Source organism: Saccopteryx leptura, chromosome 2, assembly GCF_036850995.1.
Source record: "Saccopteryx leptura isolate mSacLep1 chromosome 2, mSacLep1_pri_phased_curated, whole genome shotgun sequence".
Taxonomy (NCBI): Eukaryota; Metazoa; Chordata; class Mammalia; order Chiroptera; family Emballonuridae; genus Saccopteryx; species Saccopteryx leptura.
The window spans coordinates 367754204-367775481 of record NC_089504.1 but is presented as its reverse complement, the minus strand read 5'-3'; the positions used below and the strand labels follow the sequence as shown (position 1 = coordinate 367775481).

The following is a 21278-nucleotide window of genomic DNA, read 5'->3' as shown; positions in this document are numbered from 1 at the left end:
GTGTCAGTTAATCAAAAGCTTTAAAAGTAAACAGTGGGATGTGACCAGTAACAAACTAAGGAGACTAGAGTTTCTGATGGCCCTAGAGTGTCCAGCTCAAAAGAGGCAGCAATGCATCAATGTACTCGATGCTTTCTGAGCTTATTTAAAGGATTAGGAACAATTCCAATGCCATATTCTAAAAGATACTTTAATAAATCACAGTTCATCCACATAACTGTGGCAGAGATGGTAAGGAGCCTAGAAACAATGAAATAAACAAAGAATGAGTGAACTCTTTTAGTGTGCTTAACTTGGAAAACAAAACTAAGGGGCGAGGGGTTTGTATTGGTATCTTCAAATATTCTTAAAGTGGCCATTTATGTTTTGCTACAAATGGCAAAGCTAGACACAGTGAATAGGAATTATGAGGAGGCAGAATTTAGCTCAATATAAGAAAGAATTCTGTAAAATTTATAGCCATCCAACAATGAAGTAGGCAGCTTTGGGAGCTTGAGAGCTCCCAATCCTGAACATAATTTATGCAGAGGCCAGATAACTAGATAAATATAAGAGATTTATGGAAGAGATTATTTTTATATATACAAAATATAAATACCTTCCCTTGTTAAATCTTTCAGTGGGTCTTCAGAATCTGCAAGATACTGTCTAACTTCCTTATCATGTTGTGCAGGCCCTCCATGACACGATCCCTGTGACCCGCTGGCTTCAGCTGCTGCCCTCATCTGCATCCCATGCTTTCAGCCCCGGCACACTGCACACCAGACACTAATCTCCTCGCCCGTCACCTGTACTTCTGTTCTCTCTCATACCTCTAAAAGTTCACACATGCTGTTCCTTATGCCTGGGATCCCTTTCCTTCTACTCTCTGTGACTAATTTTCAGTCACTGATAAAGAAGTGTCACCTTAGAAACCTTCCCTGCCTGACCTGTGGTGGCACAGTGGATAAAGCGTTGACCTGGAATGTTGAGGTTGCCAGTTCAAAACCCTGGGCTTGCCTGGTCAAGGCACATACGAGAAGCAACTGCTTCTTGCTCCTCCTCCCTCCCCTTTCTCTCTCTTTCTCTCTCTCTCTCTCTCTCTCTCTCTCTCTCCTCTCTCTAAAATCAACTAATAAAAAAATCCTTAAAGAAACCTTCCCTGACCCTTTTATTTCCTCTCTGTACTTAGAAAGCACCCCAGATTTACCTCTGATTCGGCCTTTATCACACAGGGGGTTTTCTTGTCTCAAACAGTACAGTGTGACAAATTGGAAGAAAGTGACTCCCCCAATTCTAGAATAATGCATAATGAATAGAAGATATTCAGGGGGTTTTTTGTTTGTAGATATTCAGTTTTTGAAGTGAATTGCCTCAGGCCTTTTTTCTTAGGTCAAACCATGATCAAGAGGTCAGGCAGAATCTAGTTTAGTCAGTAGGCATTCATTTCCAAAAACAGGCTTTGGGAAAAGGACCAGTTCAGGAATGGCCATCCTTCTCAACTGTGGACCTCTGAAGCAATTCCACACTATACTGGCTTCCTTTCTCTTTAAGAAACCTGGCTTCATTTTTGTCATTCCTGTCAAAAATGACACCAGGCACCTGTCAATTGTAACTCCCTCCTTTCTTCTCCTTGTCCCCTACTTATGTGCTTCCAGACTCCTGTAATTGTCTCTACCATGGGACTATGTTGCCAAAGCAATCAAAGAAGCAATTCTATTTATTATCATTTATTTATTAGATTAACTAGAATCACATCTACTGCCTTCAGGGTCTCTAAGTTTGTGTAGCAAACTCATACATTAGCACTTTCTATTCAGAAGAATTTGGATGGTGCCCTAAAGGTTAGCAAGCCTGGTTGTGAGGCAGACATTTCCAGAACTGAAATATAAAAGGCTTCCTTCCCCGCTTGTGGACAGCGGTCCTCACCAATGAACTATGGGACATTAGAGAGCTGCACACTGACACCTGACCTCTGAGATCTCTTTCCTAAGTAAGTATCAGGTATTTAATCCCAGAACACAACACAAATCTAGAAAAAAACTTTCAATTTCAGCAGCTGAGAGCTCAAATAAGATTTGTATCCATATTTTAAAATCCTTAATCATGGGTCTGGCCACTCCTTCCACTCAGATATCAATAACTGTGGCCACACTGCCTATAGCCTCAGCTTGACCCTGCTCTGAAATGCCCTGAGAGGGCAGACTGAAAGTGCTCACTAGTGTGACTCCAGCTAAATAAACGGAAGGATTTCTCAGCTGCTTCTTGAACAGTGAACTTGACACCTTGTAAGGAAGTTGGGGCTCAGGCTTGACATGGGCTGTAGCAATGCCTCCAGACATCTGCTAATCCAGAAGCCCCGTGGTTCTTCTGATACTCTCACACTCCCATAAAACATCATGAGTTTCTTCCCCCATCTACCAAATGTTTCTGTATAGGCTCCAGCTGCACTTGCCATATATATCTTCCCCGCGGCTGCCTGGTGCTGTGCCTCACGGGCTGCAGTCCTCTCCCCCTCCAAGAGGTGGGGAAATCAGAACTCACAGAATCCTTCTCTTGCCAGCTGCATCATAGCAGCTCCCCAGAAAGGATGGCTGATTGCAAACCAGGGCTGGGCAGGGCCAGTGCTAACAGATTCTTTTGCTGCTTGATGCTTCATATCCTCTCCAAATCTGTAGGAGAACAAAGGGACGTGAAACTCCACCAACCACCACACTTGGCACTCTCTGGGAGAGGATGCTGTTTTACAAAGAACGAAGAAATTTCACCCACCCTACAGATGTGGAGAAACGAGCCCTCCACTCCACATACTGGGAAGCAATCACCAAAAGCTAGTTAGTGGCTTGATATTACAAGAATCAAGCCCCATTCTGACCTTAGGATGCATTAACTGGTATCTAGCACACTCATTCTGGTTTTGTTTTTTGGCAGGCAAGTCAGATCATGCCACTTCTCTGTGCAAAACTCCTCCGGTGGCTCCCACATCACTCAGAAGAAAACTCCAGCCCTACAAAGTCCCCTGTGGGCTCCTCCCCAATCCAAGTACACTGGCCTCTTTTGCTGTTCCAGGAATACACCTGCACCTCGTTCTCACGGACTTCATGCTTGCTTGGCCTTTGGCTCTTCACTTTCTCATTTCAAGTCACTGCTAAGATGTCACCTATTCAGAGAGACTGTCCTTCATCACCTGTATACAATAATACCCCATTCTGCATGCCCCTCCACCAGTCTTTATTCCCATACTCCACGCTTCTTCATAGCACTTGAAACCAGGAGATTTTTTACTGTTTGTTAATTTTCTGGCTCCTTCCACTGGAATGTCAGTTCCATGAGAGTGGGGCTTGTTTTGTTTCAAATAAGCAAAATGAACCAATCATCTGGTGCCTGAGCACCCTAAAACATTTCATTTGGTACTTGTTAATGTTAAAGTAGACTAAGTTCTTCCTTGTTTGGGCAAAAGAGCCCTTTTAGAGACTAGACAAAATACCTGACTCCCACTTGTTGAGCTAACTGGTTAAATTTACTCTGAAAAACACTTTGGTTTGTTAGAACTGGTAAATAATTTAGAAATCAAAAGCATGTTACTTGTCCACTTCTGAGCGTCACCAAAGATGGAATTTATCCCCTTTCTCCAAACCAGGGGCGGGGTCAGAGGCTCACATGAGACACACGACTGCAATGATGCTGAAGGGAGCTGTCCAGGTTTACTGTCCATTCTATTGTCTTACTGTGTCTGCTTCCTCACCTCCCAGAATCCAGGCTTAATAAATTACAGTGGAGAGACGGTTAATAAACAAACAGCCAGATTGGAGCTTTCAGCACTGCACAGTGGGGCTGTTGCATCTGCACCAGCTCTCCCGGCTTGCTTCTGCTAAAACAATCCCTTTTGCTGTTTTCATAAAATTAGCTCCTCTGCAGTTTCTATTTATCAGGACGTTCTTTGGTGAGAATTATACTGGGATCTCGCCATCATGTGAGTTTAAGCACTTTGTGAATCTGATGAATTTTTATTACCTTTAAGAATGGCACAGAAGGTAAAAAAGCTTGAGTGAAAAGATGTGAGTGGACAAAGAGCTCTTCCCTCATATCAGCTGAGGTCTTACCTGAGAAACTAGATCAGTCTCTCCAACCACACCTCTGAGCAGCATTCTCTTCCAAACACATCTTTTATATATCTATAGTTCCAAGTCTTCTTGTAGCCATGGCATCTTAAACATCTTAGGAAAGCTATGGATGCACTCCCCAGAAAAGCCCACATATGTATATATACACTAAACCTTACCATTCAGTGGGTTTGTGGACACTTTCCCTACCCTCTCCACACATATGCCCCATACATAGACTCCAGAGTGAAATCTGTGTCCTATGCCTTTCTAACCATCATCACTCTCTGTTAAGAACCTCAAACTGGCCTGACCTGTGGTGGCGCAGTGGATAAAGCGCGGACCTGGAAATGCTGAGGTCGCCGGTTCAAAACCCTGGGCTAGCCTGTCAAGGCACATATGGGAGTTGATGCTTCCTGTTCCTCCCCCCTTCTCTCTTTCTCGGTCTTTCTCTTCTCTCTCTCTCTGTCTCTCTCCCTCTCTCTCTCCTTTCTAAAATAAATAAATAAATAAAGATTTTTAAAAAAGCAATTAATGAACAACTAAAGTGATGCAACTACGAGTTGATGCTTCTCATCTCTCTCCTCACCACACTTTCCCTTCCTGTTTGTCCCTCTCTCTTTTAAAAAAAACACACAAAAAACCTTAAATGGAAAAGAAAGTTAGCCACCTCTTAATTCCTTTGCTGAAGGAGAAAGGTTTTGTGAAAGAGCATAAAAGTGGAAAACATTTTTCATGATGGCCATATACCTTTTGAGAAATGAGAAAAATGGAAAACAGAAGCCAACTCACATCAGCTGAAATAATGAAAGTACAAGTATCCATAAACTGATTACAGTGCACTATATTTCTCTGGATAAGACATGAAATCAAAATTAGGAAAGTGTGTAATAATTAACCTTGCCTCCAGACTACATAGCACCTATCCCACCCTAAGTATTGTAAGACACAGCATATATGAAAGAATCTTTGAACCAACGGAACCAGGATTGTACTGTGTGATTTTTGGCAAGAAGTAACTTGTCTCTATCGATGTGAGATTTAAAAAAATTGACACTGCATGATTTCCAAAGTCTGTTTCAGTTACAGCATTTTGTGGGATCTGATTCATTAGTGACCTCTAAGATCAGAACTTTTTCTTAACGGCCCAATAGTAAGTATTTTAGGCTTATGGACTATACAGTTTCTGTATTAACTACTCCACTCTGTTATTGTGAAGTTAAAATGGCCATAGACACATGTAAGTGAGTAAGGATGCCTGTATTTCAGTAAGACTTGACTTATGGACTCTGAGATTTGAATTTCATATTTTTCTTTTTTTTATTTTCCCCAACCATTTAAAAATGTAAAAATCATTCTTAGCCTACAGGTCATACACAAAATAGATGGAAGACCAGACTGGACCCACAGACCACAGTTTGCTGACCCCTGGTGTATAGTATAAGGTAAATATCATAATCTAGAAAATCATGGTGGTAATTCGGATGACCTCAGAAGATCAGTAACTACAGAAAATATAACTGAGGGAAATTTTTGTTTGCTCAGTTTCCCAGTTTAACAGACTAGAACAATGGTAGCTTTTGAGTCTGAGCTAAACACCAACAACTACTTGCATTTTAGGTACATTTTCGTATCTGCAGTATTTGCTAAAATAATCACATATAAGAAACTGTAGGCCCTTGCCATTTGGCTCAGTGGATAGAGCATAGGCCCCACGTATGGATGTTAAGATTTGATTCCTGGTAAGGGTACGCAGGAGAAGCAACTATCTGCTTCTCCCCCTCCCTCTCCCTTCCTCTCCCTCTTCCCTTCTTGCAGCCAGTGGCTCAATTGGTTCACGCATCTGCCAGGGCACTGAGGATAGATAGCTTTGTTGACTCTGTAGATAGCTCTGTTGACTTTGAGGATAGCTCTGTTGATTTGAGCATAAGGCCCAGATAGGGGTTGCCAGGTGGATCCCAGTCAGGGAGCATATGGGAATCTGTCTCTCTATCTCCCCTCCTCTCACTAAAAAAAAAAAGAAAGAAAGAGAAGGGAAGGGAAGGGAAGGGAAGGGAAGGAAATGGAAGGAAATGGAAGGAAAGAATGAAAGGAGGGAAGGAGGGAAAGAGAGAAGGAAGAAAGGAAAGGAGGGAGGGAGAGGTGGAGGGAGGGAGGGCGAGAAGGAGGGAAAGAAAGAAAGAAAGAAAGAAAGAAAGAAAGAAAGAAAGAAAGAAAGAAAGAAAGAAAGAAAGAAAGAAAGAAACAAGAAAAGAAAAATAAATGTATACAAAAATTTCAGGGCTCCCTGTCAGAAAAAGTCTTAATAATTATAAAATGAACAAGAAAACTTTGTCTTTTCTGAAATAATTTATTGTACTCTATTACCCCAATAACCTTTTTTTTTTTTTTTTTTTTTTTTTTTTTTGCTATCCTACCTCTCTACCTCTTTATCTGACAGCACAACAAATAATTTTACACATTTGAGAAAGAGGCAGTTAGACATTGGTGTTTATTGTTGTTGTTGCTTAAACTTTATTGTAATGAAACAAAATGATGTGCATACCTATATGGCACCTATATGCACTGAACAAGTGTACTTTGAGTGACACACACATGGTAGATATAGGAGCAATGTGGAGCAGCACCATGTAACATGACATACAGAAGACAATTTTTAAAAAGAGAAAGGCTGTATAGTCAAGTAATCAATCTTCTTTAGCATGCACTTTGATCAAGAGATGGGAAAAGATGGAGTGCTGTGGTGATAGCACTTCTTTCCATTTCAGTGAGAGAGTAGGATACTATATTTAATCAGAAAACTAGCAACTCTTTCTAGTTAAGGAGTGAGATAGAGGTGGGGTTTGGGGGGAGGGTACCTTCTTATGAGAGAGAAAACCTAAAATGTTATAACCAGTAAGGAAGATGTAAGAAGTTGGAAGTGCCTCCTCACTCATGTCCTATTCTTAATTTATAATTTAATGAAAGTCAGTTTGATCATTAGAAGTGTAAGATTAACTTTCCCAAACTCAAACTTTGAACACTTTCCCCCAAAACATTAAGGGCTCAGAACTGGTCCTGACAGATTAGTCTACACAATATTATTTGTCTCCACTCAGGCTAAGACCAGTTTTTCCATTATTTCCAAGATACTCAATGCTCACTCTTGTCTCAGCCTTTTTGCTCAAACTATTTTCTCTCTCTGGAGTCCCCTCTATCTCTGTTCCACCTTTGCCATGCCTATCCATATGCCTGTGCTGAGCATTAGTTTTAGCTATACTATGAAGACTACAGCCAAAATAATATTTCCTCCAAGAAATACGAGTGAAGAAGTGCTCTGAAAACTACAAAATGTTCTATAAATATGTAGTAGTATTACTGTTGTTATTATTATTAACTATAAGTTTGGCCCATTGTTTTATCTTGCTTTAAAGCATTTCTTAATTGTTTCATATGCTATTGATATTAGCAAACCACAGACTATTAATGCAGGACATACATGGTATTTCTTTTGTATCCTCACAATTCCTACCAGTGCTTAGCTACAAGTGAACATTCAATTCCAATGAAATCAATTAATCAGAAAAATAGCTTTCTTAACCATAGAGCTCCTCATTGGTCCAAGTAAGGTCAAATTGTTAAACACATAAGAAATCATTGGTTAGTACATATGACTGTAAATGAAACCTTAAAAGTAGAATAAATTTAAGATGTACATTCAATGGAGTTCAACTTTCTTCTTCCCGTTCATTCATAACGCTATGATTCAGCATTGGGTTCCTTAAATCAAAGATTCAGTATTCCAGGATTTAATCCTTTGCTTTATGATGTTTCAGAATACTGTCTAAGGTCAAAGATTCAAATACTATAGCTCTCAAATTTGGTACTGTTGAATTTTGCTTTCCCTCCTTGTTTCAGCAGTGGAACATACATCCCACTTCCTCTGGATAGCCTGGTTTATGGATCTAACAGGCCTGGGTACAAAATCTTGGCAAGTTTTAGTTCACAGTTAGGTAAAAGCAGTTTGCTAAAAGCATGGTTCAGATCCAGTTACAGATGCCTGGATGTGTGACCACAGAAGATTCACTGAATTGACCCTGGCCACTCTTCCCACTTCTGTCCTGTGATTAGAATGATCCGTGCCACAGTCTACTTCATAAGGGTAACAGAAGAATAAAACTACATAAAATAAGGCTAGGTAAGAATAAATGAAAACGTGATGTCACCACAACTAGTGCTTTGTACTCAGTTCTCTCCGGTAACACTGTTAAGAACCCTGAATGACCGAGCCTGGCCCCATGTTCGAGGCCGTATCTGATTTACCCACTTGGCGCCAGTGGCTCAGGGACTGAGATGCCCATCAGACTCCGGAACAGGCACTAATGTCCAGACTGCTACACCTATTTCCGCATTTCGAGATGGGTGAAAGGGTTGTCCGGACTCTGCGCGTCCCAGGACGAGTATACAGTCTCTATAGTAACAGCGAAGGAGGATCAGAGAGTAGCTCTCTTCCGCCCTACAACCCGCCCTCAGGCTAGACTGACCAATGATCCCGCGGGTTACCTAGGGGATGGTGTGATTGACAATGGGGAGTCGGTGGGCGGAGCCTGGGCTCCCTCTATCCAATCGAGCTTGAGCGGGTCTCAGGACCGACGGGATCCGACCAATCGGACGGCGTAGCCGGGTACAACGTGCCCACCCGCCGCGTTACCTAGAGCGCGGCGAAAGTAGGCAAATAAGAGGAAGCTGGGCGTTGAAAAACCAACGCTGATTAGCCAATCATGGACTGCCTGGATGTAAGCCCACTTTTGATTCGTTCTCAGTAGACCAAAGCCCTAGTGGGGATGGAACACGCTGGACCGCGAGGTGTAAGTACTCACCCGAGAGGGCAGCCAGGGAAAGGCGGAGGTGAGGAGTGGGGCCACCTGCAGAGGAGAGGATGGCGGAGGAAAGATTGGTTGAAGCTGGGCCGAAAAAGACTGGGAGAAGCTGACGAGGCGGGGCGGGAGGCGGGACGCTGACCCCTCAGACAATCCTGGACCGTCCACCCGGACCCCAGATCCCCCGGCCACTAAATATTCAATTGCCAGCAAGGAGGAAAGAATGCTTTATCTTTCATGCTTCTAAGAGAGTGAAATGTCAACGCCTGAGTTAATACATTATGACCCAAACCTTAATCTCCATCCCAAATACCGGGGCTAGCAGACGAACGTTGTGAAGATGACACCAGGTGTGAGGGGAGTTGAGACCCGTGGTGATGGGGGTAGGAGGGGAAGTGAACTTCGGCCGTGTCCCGCTGTCGCTGGATCAAATCAGCACCGGCCCTGGCAGAGGCCAGAGCACTGGTGGTGAGTGGCGTGTCCACTCTGCAGCCCGTAGAGCCTGGTCCTGGGCGTGAGTGACATGGTGACAGGCAGGCTTCGCGTAGCACTGACTGCCACACCAACGCTGCTCGGGAAAATGGAGAGAAAGATGCGGTCTCCATCCATAGACCCTCTTTTCTACGAATACATTAAGACATGCTGCCATACCGATGGCATTTAGGTAGCTTGGCAATTAATTTTTCCCCGACTTGTATTTTACTTAATTACAAAAGTAGAGGCATTATCCTAATATTTTAAAATTCAAGCCGTAAATAACTCTTTAAAAAACAAAACAAATTAAAGTGAACCCCCACCCGCCCCCGCCGCGCCTTATTATTTTTGAAGGTTTGGAATACCTATAAAGGAAAAATGAAAAGGAATTCTGCAGAAGGCACTTCACTGCCTTTATGGGCTTGAACCTGAAAATGCAAGAGTGGGTGAGAGATCTATCCCCCACCACCAGCAGCACTAGGCCATCTTGCCCTACAAAAACCCCACCTTTGGCCCTTAGCGGTAGAGCGTCGGCCTAGTGTGCGGAGGACCCGGGTTCGATTCCCGGCCAGGGCACACAGGAGAAGCGCCCATTTGCTTCTCCACCCCTCCGCCGCGCTTTCCTCCCTGTCTCTCTCTTCCCCTCCCGCAGCCGAGGCTCCATTGGAGCAAAGATGGCCCGGGCGCTGGGGATGGCTCTGTGGCCTCTGCCTCAGGCGCTGGAGTGGCTCTGGTCGCAACATGGCGACGCCCAGGATGGGCAGAGCATCGCCCCCTGGTGGGCAGAGCGTCGCCCCTGGTGGGCGCGCCGGGTGGATCCCGGTCGGGCGCATGCGGGAGTCTGTCTGACTGTCTCTCCCTGTTTCCAGCTTCAGAAAAATGAAAAAACAAAAAAACAAAAACCCACCTTTGTGCTGGACAGTAAGTCATAGTGAAAGGCCATTGGTATTCTCACACACGATCAGCTGGCGAGCAGTGCGTTTTTAACCCAGCAGGTTATGTACATGTGCAGAGGTCAGTCACCTTCATGCAACAGTTTTCATCAGGTGTGTGGCAAGAATTTTTAAAACATGAAATACTTGATTATTTAGTCAGGGATACTGACCTCTTTTTTCTTAGATTGCCAAATAAAAATAATCACAGTAGCCAACATAACAGTAACCATCTGGTGTAAATGAATCAAAATTATACCTATTTTTTGCTAGCAAAAAATAAATGTTTTGGTGTGCCACAGAATTTTAGTAATTAGCTTATATGTGCCATGTGATGAAAAAGGTTGAAAATCACTGCCTTAATGTATGCCATTTTCAATTTTCTCTTAGAGCTTGGTAAAAGGTATGTAGAACCAACTAAATGAAAGAAGAATATAAGCCCTGGCTGGTTGGCTCAGTGGTAGAGTGTCGGCCTGGCGTGCAGGAGTCCCGGGTTCGATTCCCAGCCAGGGCACACAGGAGAAGCGCCCATCTGCTTCTCCACCCCTCCCCCTCTCCTTCCTCTCTGTCTCTCCCCAGCCAAGGCTCCATTGGAGCAAAGTTTGCCTGGGCGCTGAGGATGGCTCCGTGGCCTCTGCCTCAGGCGCTAGAATGGCTCTGGTTGCAACAGAGCAACGCCCCAGATGGGCAGAGCATCGTCCCCTGGTGGGCGTGCCGGGTGGATCCCGGTCGGGCACATGCGGAAGTCTGTCTGACTGCCTCCCCATTTCTAACTTCAGAAAAATACAAAAAAAAAAAAAAGAAGAATGTACTACAAAAAAGTTTTAGATACACTCTTTCCAAAGAAAGACCTTACAGCATTAGCACAGAGGGGGAACACTAGCCCTCTATCTGCTTTTCTTGTCAGTTACTGAACAGGGTGTTCAAATTTAGACAGGTTATTCCAACTCTAATCTACCTGCTTTAAGTGCCACAGACATTCTGTAAATGGATTTACTGTAGAAATAAGATTGGCTACAGTGTTTTTCAGCCACCAGTTTGCAGACCAGTTGGTGAAAGAGTTGACCACTCTGCTGCTATATGAAGATTATAACCCAGTGACCTTAGTTGAATTTGCTATGTTCAGGCTTATTTATGCCTTAGCAGTCCCAGAAATAATTCTCCTATTTTCACTGGTCCCCAAGTGTAAAAAGGTTGAAAATCACTGGAGACCATCAGTTCTCAAAGAAAGTTTGAAAAAGCCCTGGTTGTTAAATAAAAAATTGTTATTTTAATTTTTAAATCAAAGTTTAGTAGATAATTTAGTATTCCACTGTGAGAAATAAATGAGTATTATTTACATTAAAATCACACCTGATTACAAGATAAAATGACAAGATGTTTACTCCTTCCCCATATAGCATTCTATACTATATCCAGTCCTCCCTTTTCACTCTTAGTGAGAAAGTATATGGTTAGATTATCAAGTATTGAACTTCATTGTGTGTGTGTGTGTGTGTGTGTGTGTGTGTGTGTGTGTGTGTGTGTGTGTCAGAGACAGAGAGACAGAGAGAGGGACAGACAGGAAGGGAGAGAGACAAGAAGCATCAATTCTTTGTTGTAGCACCTTAGTTGCTCATTGATAGCTTTCTCATATGTGCCTTGTATGGGGGGGGGGGCGGTTACAGCAGAGAAAGTGACCCCTTGCTCAAGCCAGCGACCTTGGGCTCAAGCTGGTGAGCCTTGCTCAAACCAGATGAGCTCATGCTCAAGCCTGTGACTTCGGGGTTACGAACCTGGGTACTCCGCGTCCCAGTCCAACGCTCTATCCACTGTGCCACTGCCTGGTCAGGCTTGACCTTCACTTTTACAAGACCTTGGGGATATTTATCTCATTATTTTAAAGTCAGACAACATACTAAACCCAATGTCTCATGAACTTTTAAGCTTTTGAGGAGGATTGATGGGCAGTGTATCTAATGTTCAGCTTCAACTTCCATTTGCCCTATATTCTAGGTGTTAGAGTTGAAGTCTTACAGGTTATTTGCATAATATCCAAAACAGCAGCAATTAAACTTAACTAGCTGTCTTGTTAAGGGCACTATCATCAGCTCAGTCAACCAAGCAAGAAGCCTGTGTCATTTTTTTTTAATTAAAACTTTTTTTTTCAATTAATTTACATTTAATATTATATTGTATCATTTCAGGTGTACAACATTGTGGTTGGACATTCATATACTTTACAGTGTGTTCCTCCTGATATTTCTAGTAGCAAATTGGCGCCATACATAGTTATTACAATACTATTGACAATATTCCCTGTGCTGTACTTGACATCCCCAGGACTATTTTGTAACTACTAGTCTGTCCTTTTCAATCCCCTCACATTTTTCGCCCAGTACTGCAACCCCTCTGGCAACCACCAGTCTGTTCTCTATAACAATGAGTCTGTTTCTGCTTTGTTTATGTTGTTCTCTAGATTCCACACATAAATGAAATAATGTGTTGTTTTTCTCTGACTGACTTATTTCACTCAACATAGTACCCTCTAGGATGCATACTGTTGCAAATGCTAAGATTTCATTCTTTTTTATAGTCGAGTACTGTTTCACTCTATGTATGTACTACCACTTATTTTTCCATTTGTCTGTTGATGGCACTTTGGTTGCCCTCATAGCTTGGCTATTGTAAATAATGCTGCAATGAACAAAGGGTGCATATATGTAATTGTTTCAAATTAGTGTTTCAGATCTCTTTAAATATATACCCAGCAGTGGAATTGATGGGTCATAAGGCAGTTCCATTTTTAATTTTTTGAGAAATCTTCATATTATTGCCCATAGTGGCTGCACTAATCTATACAAGGGTGCACAAGGCTTCTCTTTTCTCCACATTCTTGCCAACACTTGGTATTTGTTGATTTATTGATGATAGCCATTCTGAAAGGTGTGAGGTGATGTCTCATTGTGTTTTTAATTTACATTTAATGCTTAGTAACATTGAGCATCTTTTCATATGCCTATTGGCCATCTGTATGTCCTCTGGAGAAATGTCTATTCAAGTCATTTGCCCATTTTTAATTCGATTGTGGGAGGTTTTTTGGTGTTGAGTTGTATTATTGGTTCTTTATAAATCTTGCATATTAACCTCTTATCAGATGTATCATTGGCAAGTATGTTCTCCCATTCAGTGGGCTGTCCTTTTGTTTTTTGCTGTGCAAAACAAGCTGCAACATTTCTAATGGCTCCTTCCTAGATTCCTTTTCAGCTCTATAGCTAAGACACAGAGTTCAGACCTCAATGTCTCTTATCTGGAAAACTGCATAATATCCCAATCGGTCACCAATCTCTGTTCTCTGATCTCAATTCAGATGCACCCTGCAATCAGTTACCTTTTTAAAAATTAAGAATTATCTGAAAATTATCAAAAGGAGTAAATATTACACTGTGTAGTATAACAAATACCTATGCCCTACCAACTTGATTAACAAACACTAACATTAACATCTGCTCAAGGTTTGTTTGTTTGTTTGTTTTAATTAAAAGTTAACCATCACAGATTTAGTTCAGATCCCATTTGATCTCTTTCCTGGCCCCATTCCCCTTCCTTCATCCCTCCCCGGAGGCAAACACTGTTCTGAAATTTTTATGCATTATTTGTGCTCATGTTTTTATACTTTTACTGTATATATATAGATTATAGCATATAATCTATATATATATATAGCAATTATATATATATTATTGCTATTATGTTTATTTTAAAAATACAAGTATTATTATCCTACGGGCTTCACTTTGCAACTTGCTTTTCTCACTCAATATTATTTCTGAGATACATTCATATCAGTAAAGATGGATCAAGTTAATTCATTTTGTGTTCATTGTGAGTTACGTAATATTGTATCCATTCTCATTGATGAACATTTTTGTTTTTCTGGATGTTTTGCTATTATAAACTAACATCCTTGTATATGTCTCTTTGGGCAAGAGTTTTTCTAGAACAGTGGTTCTCCAAAGGTATGTCATTTGGAATTCATGAGGGCATTTCTGTTTATTGTCGTGATTTTGGAGGCACTGCGGGGTTTCCGGAGCAGGATTAGACGTGTTAGATGTGCTGCAGTGCATGGATAGCCCCTCACAGTGAAGAACTGTCCTGTAGCTCATACAACTTTTGAGTGTCCCACAGGATACTTATTTATAATCTGAGCCTAGAATCTCACTTTACTTTTTGTGTAAATATAATGTATTTTTTGGCACAGTTGAATATAGTTAAAATTTCCAGGAATGCAACTCTAATGTAAATCAAGGGAAAATTATACTTATTTGTAGTTTGGAACTTTAACAAGAGTTGTTCATCACTCTAGAAAAATCACATAACTGAAGGCAACCCAGCTCGTGGCATTTGAGTTGCCGTACAGCACACCTGCGTCAGACTGCATTTCGTAGCTTTTGCATTCGTGGTGGATCTAAGTTTAGGTGCAAGCATCTGATGCTGTACTTTATTATGTATTCTAGTGTAGTCAGCCTGAACATTTGTATATTTCAACGTATGCTGTTCTATAATGAATTACTTTCCATTTAAAATTGGCTTCTGTGTATGATTTAAAGTAGAGATCTAATTTTATTATTTTCTGATTGAATAATCATATGTCCCAACACTGTCTATGGAATTCACTGAATCATAAAGCCAACTCTGTCCTGTACAAAGCTCTCATAAATGCATGGCTCTGTTTCTGGGCTCTCTATTTTATTCTCCTGGTCCATGTGTCTTCATGCCACTATCACACTGTTTTAATTACCTTGGTTGTATAATGTGTCTTGTGGCAGTTGGTAACAAGAAAGGCACATTTTCATCGTAGTTCTTAAAATTGTTTGTGCTATTCTTGGGCTTTTGCTCTTCCATATGAATTTAGGATCAGTTTTAAAGTTCCACAAAAAACATTTTGAGGTTTTTGGGTAGAATGGCATTGAATTGATAGATTAAGGAAAATTAAGATCTGTTAAAGTTAAACCACACCATATATAGGGACATGAGTTGTTGATCTAGTCATGTCTGTTTTATTTTTCTGTTCAGGTCTTTAAAAAAAAATCTTTGAATAAAGTTTTATATTTTTGCTGTAAAAATCTTATACATCTTTTGATGGATTTATTCCTACTTATACATATATTCATATTCATATACATGTCTTTTTATTATGAAAGTTTCAAATATATTCCAAAGTATAGAAAATTACACTCATCACCCAGTTTCAACAATTAACTCTGGATGTCTTTTTACATATGAGCCCCCTTCACTTCATCTCCCCAAATAATCGTGAAGTTCCTAGACATCATTTTCTGCCATGTGTTATGTGTGTTATGCATATCATAAATTATCTTTTAGCAATATAATCACATTAAAATTGTTTTTTACTTAAAAAATAAGCAGAAATTTTCTAATGTCATGAAATATCTCAATATTGTATGATTGTTGTCCTATAAAAGGTTATTTTTACAGTTGGTATGTTTGAATTAGGACCCAAAGTCTATATATTACATTTGGCTGATAGGTCTCTTCAGATTCTTAATTTAAAGGAAACTTTTTAATATAAACTTTTAATGAAATGTAACACACATGCAGAAAAGTATACAAATCAGAAGTATATAGCTAGATACAATTTAACAAAATTAACAAAGCCATGTAACCAATACCCATAATTTTATAAGCAACCCAGAATCTTCCTGTTTCCTTCACTCTACTATCTATAAGGTAACCATACTCCTGACTTTTAACCCCAAAATTAGTTTGACTTGTTTTTGAACATATATACATGTTCACATTATATTACACAGTACAAACTCTTCTGCCTCTAGCTGTTTTCAGTCAGTATTTGTTGAAACTCATCCATATTGCTGGGTATAGCTGTAGTTTTTCATTCTCATTGCTTTATTTTATTCCATTGTATGAATGAATGAATAGATCGTATGTATAATACCATAATTTATCCAGTCAGTTGAATATTTGGGTGGTTTCAGTTTTTAGCTATTTCAAATAGGGCTGCATTGAACTTTTGTACATGTCGTAGTGAACTTACATGTGCATTTCTGTCGGGAATACCCCCAGCAATAGAAGAGCTGGGTTTGAGGCACATGTATGGTCAGCTTTGCCAGACACTACAACAGCTCACACTCACCCGCAGTGCGTGGGCTACCCCACACCTACGTCAACACTTGGTGGTGTCTGTCACTTTCATTTCAACCATTCTGGTGGGTGTCTAGCGGCACTGCATTGTGGTTTCATTTACAGTTTTCTGATGAATAAAGTTGAGCACCTTTTCACAAATTTATTGGCCATTTGTATATCCCCTTTGTCAAAAGTTTATTTTTATTTTTTTATCTGCTTGATCTGTCAGTTTCTGAGAGGTCTATTAAAATCTCCAACTAAATTTGTGGATTTGTTAATTTATTGCAGTGATTCTTTTGATTTTTTGCCTTATATATTTTGAGGCTGTTTTAAGTTCATATTTGTTTTGAGTTGTATCTTGTTAGTAAATTACAGTATTTCATTTGTGACTCTATTAATTTTTTCCAAAGCTTTGTATTCCATTATGTTTGATACTAATATTGCTTCTCCAGCTTATTTTTAAATTTTATTTACCTTGTTTTTTAGTTGTGGCAATAAACATATAACATTAAATTTACCGTCTTTGGTATTTATCTATATGTTTTTTTAAACATGTATATTTAGCTTAATAAAGCCTACAGATAATCATTCACTCTCACCTTATCCAGAGCAAAATAATAACTAAAGGTAATAATGTTTTAACTTAGAACTGTCCTTTCTCACCTTCCATATGACTATTGACAAATATTTTAGTTCTTCCTTGGTTTTAACTCCTCAAAAGATTAGTCTTTATTTATCATTTCAGAAAGCTTTACTGTCAATATTTCCCAGTATTTTTCTCACCATTCCTCCTCATACATCACACCATCTTTCTTTGTTCATTTTCCTTCTTGCTGAAGTGTATCTATGAGAGGTGAACTCTGTTTCAGTCACTGTCTGTCTGAAAACCTTTATTTTACACTCACTGTGTGGTGGATCCCTACAGGGGGTCTCTGTTTCTCTCTGCTGGGCTCCTTGCACGTCTGTCTCCCTTTTGGTGTAGTTTTCATGTTTGTTTATCCTGGGATTCCACTACATATTAATACTGTGATATGCTGTGGAGCCCATGCCTGCATGTGATCAGAGTTTTGGGGGGTTATTCTTTTTTTACCCATGGCCAGCAAAGTTTTTAGTCCGTATTTTGAAAGCATGTGTGTGTCCTTTTAGGGCCTATCTTTTTTTTTTTTTTTTTAATATTTTATTTATTGATTTTTTTTTTTTTTTTTTTTTTTTTTTTTTTTTAGAGAGAGAGAGAGAGGAGTGAGAGAAGAGACAGAGAGAGAGAGAGAGAAGGGGGAGGAGCAGGAAGCATCAACTCCCATATGTGCCTTGACCAGGCAAGCCCAAGGCTTCAAACTGGCGACCTCAGTGTTCCAGGTCGACGCTTTATCCCACTGCGCCACCACAGGTCAGGCAGGGCCTATCTTAATGCTTTGTTCTCAGCGTGGTCCTCTGGGGCGTGGGTCTGAGCCCTGTCTGTTCAGGAGGGACACTAAGGGCTGTCAGGTCCCAGCAACCCTGCAGGCCTTGGGCTCAGCTCCTGCTCACCACTCAGGCTTCGAAGTTACATTGTTGTTTATAATATTTAAGAGGTTTTCTTGATTGCTTTTGAGCTCCACTGTGTAGTAAATTCTTTTTGTTCTATTAAGCATTTTTTCTGTGTTTGTTTTTGTGTGAGGTGCTTTCCTAGTTAGCTCCGGCCAGCACACCAACCAGAAGCCTCAGCTGTCTTTCTGAAACCAGGTGCTTAGGTGTTATCCTTTCACGCCCTCACTTGATTTTCGTGACTTGTTGGCACTGCTTCATTTATTTATCCAATAAATATTTATTGATTATAATCTCTGATGAGAACTGGGGCTCCTGTGGTAGTAAGCAAGATATAGTCTTTACCCTCATGGAGTTTTCTGTTCTACCGGAGAAAATGAACTTGTAAACTATAATAAACTGATCTACAGTTCGTGAGATGTGCTCTGAAGGAAACAGTGATGGAGAATGATTGTTTTGGGGGTTACTTTAGTTAAGGCAGTCAGGGAAGATCTCGCTAAGGAGGCTGCATTTGAAGATGAGAGCAGAAAGATGAGAGGCCAGCCCTGCAAACAGTAGAGAGAGCTGGTTTGGGGTGGGGGGTAGATTTCAGGAAGTGGAAACAGCAGATACAGGACCCAGAGGTGGGGAAACGCTTGGCATGTTAAGAGTCACTGAGATGATACCCTGTGCTCTCGTGAGGGAAGCTAGAGGCGTTAGTGACCCCAGTGAAGTTAGAGCAGCTCGTGGGCGCCCCGCTCATCTGCTGCCCTCCTCTCTTCCTTTCACTGTCGTCTTGATGCACTGATTCTTCCCCAAATGGGCCTGCGCCGTGTCGCCTCCTCACTGTCTCAGTGCACATTACACTCTGTTTTTTCACTTTTCAGAACATGGTAAAGATGGTTGTTTACATGACAGTGTCCTCCAACAGGCTGTAAGCTTCTGTCAGAGGATAAGTCTTCTTTACCTTATGACCCCAGCATGTAGCACTATGCTGTACATGGTAGGCACATAAAAATATTGACTGAATAAATACTTTCTCTCTTTTTTTAGCAGTTTATGTTCAGGGCTCCCATAGATTATAGTCCTTTACAACAGGACTTCTCATAGATTATATTTTTTATGGTATTTAAACCATCAGAGTAAGAAAATGATCAACCCGAGGAGGAATTTTTTGCTTAAGACTTTGATATGGTAAGGGAAAATCAGGGGAGGTCCTATAGTGTGGAGCCTTGTAATGGATCAAATGGTGGCCCCCAAAAAGATGTGTCTACACCCTAGCCCCCAGAACTATGAATGTGACCTTATTTGGGAAACAGGTCTTTTCAGATGTAATTAAGGCAAGGCTGCTGAGATGAGCTCATATTGGATCATTTGGGTGGATCCTAAATTCAACAAGTGTCCTCATAAAAGACAGAAGAGGAGAAGACATAAACACGGAGGAGAAACCAGCAGAAATTGGGGGGACTTAGCCACAAGCCAAGGAGTGCCAGGAGTTACCAGAATCTGGAACAGGCACGAAGGATTCTTCTCCAGAGCCTTTGGAGGGATCATGGCCTGAATGACATTTGATTTCAGACTTCTGGCCTCCAGAAGTGTGAGAGAACCATGGCTTTCTGTTAGTGTAAGCCAATTTAATACATACTTCTCTCTTCACACCTGTTACCTCTTCTGTAACATGGATATAATACCTATCTCAGAATCTTATTGCCTTGATTAAGTGAGATATACACTGCTCACAAAAATTAGGGGATATTTCAAAATGAATATGAAGCGATAAAATAAAGAAGCATTTGATTTTTTTATTAAACAAGAACATCAGAAAAGCAAATGACAAGTCAAAGAAAGTTATTTGATTATACAAATGAGATGCAAACTCAATTATTGTGATTGAGTAGCAAGTGACATATTGGTGGGGGAGAACAGACTTTCATATTCATTATGAACTATCCCCTAATTTTTTTGAGAAGTATATTTGTAAGGTACTTAGCACACAGCGAATGTTCGAGATTAATAGTGGCTTGCCTCCTGCTCCTCCTCCTTCTCCTTCTCGTCGTCTTCTTCCTCTTCCTCATCCTTTTCTTCTTTCTTCTTCTCCCTCCTACTCCTCCTCTTCCTCTTCCTCCTCTTCTTCTTTTCTTCTTCTTCAACTTAGGTGTTTGCTTCCTTTTGTAAATAAAAATCTCAACAGTACAGCGGGACATTTCTGTCTTGTGATTGCCTGGTGAGTCAAAGTTCACACCATGGGCTTAACCTAGAGCTGCAATTTCTACATTGGCCCTGGCACTCTGGGGCCCGGTGCTGTTTATGGTCCTCCATTAGGGATTTGTATCAAGGGAGAGTTCAGCTTTCTGTTGTGGCTTTGAGGAAGACAACTAGATACCAAATTTGGGATGACTCACCAGAGCAGAAAGCAGCCTCTCAATTCTCCCCAGAAGGGAAGGTTTATAAATGTCTAATTCCTATTAAGGCCCTTGAGACTGGACATTCATTCCCCAAAACCAATCATCAGAAATTCTCCATAATGATTTTGGAATTTCTATATTTGGCTGAATCCTTTTATACACCCCAGGAGTATGCAGAAGACAGGTAGCACCTGGAGCTGAGAAGACACCTCGCCCTGCCCCATGGCCTGTGGCTGAGTGGAGTGTGGGCTCATGCTTCCTGTCCCCACAGATGGCTGGCACTGTGCTTGGCGTGGGCACTGGTGTGTTCATCTTAGCTCTACTCTGGGTGTCGGTGCTGCTGCTGTGTGTGCTGTTGTCCAGAGCCTCCGGCCTGGCCAGGTGAGGCATTCTCTCTCCCTGGGAATCCAAGGTAAAACAATTAGAAGCAAAATTGCCGATACTCATTACACATTTAGAATATAGAAGATCCTTTTTGTATTTACTGGCACATATTAACCTCTTATAGGCACTTTATTGGCTCGGAAGCAGAGGCAGGAGAAGGGAAGTGGTATTTTTCAATCTCGCTGTAGAGGAGAAGGAGGGACACAATATGAAAAGAAAATCTGCTTTCAATGCCTGTTGAATTCCTTGCATTTGTACATGTGTGAGTTTCTTAATTGTTCAGGCTATGGCAGATGCATGGTCCAGTCCCTAAGGCTCTAGACCTGGGCCCAGGGAACGTAAAGACATGCTGGATGACAGCTGCCCGTCAGGCACCTACTTCAGAAGAGAGCCGACCACGAGCTGACTCTAACACTACAGCATCTACTCTCTGGCTAGATAGCATCAGTACAAAGCAGCAGACACATAATCTACTAAAGTATTCAGTCTAAAAAC

The 21278-nt window shown here is 41.1% G+C and overlaps 1 protein-coding gene across 4 annotated transcripts in view; it reads left to right on the top strand.

Moving 5' to 3' along the window:
- Positions 1-8807: 8807 nt before the first annotated feature.
- The window catches only part of TMEM218 (transmembrane protein 218), a 31376-nt gene continuing 18905 nt past the window's right edge, over positions 8808-21278 (top strand). Inside the window, exons 1-3 of one of the 4 annotated variants that reach the window (XM_066365131.1) lie at positions 8909-8929; positions 10408-10461; positions 20671-20780. In XM_066365131.1, the coding sequence (XP_066221228.1) occupies positions 10414-10461; positions 20671-20780 (158 nt within the window). In that variant the 5' untranslated portion in view covers positions 8909-8929; positions 10408-10413. Of the gene's footprint in view, positions 8970-10407; positions 10462-20670; positions 20781-21278 lie in introns of those variants that run through there. The other 3 variants (XM_066365133.1, XM_066365134.1, XM_066365132.1) reach the window with 3 other exon arrangements.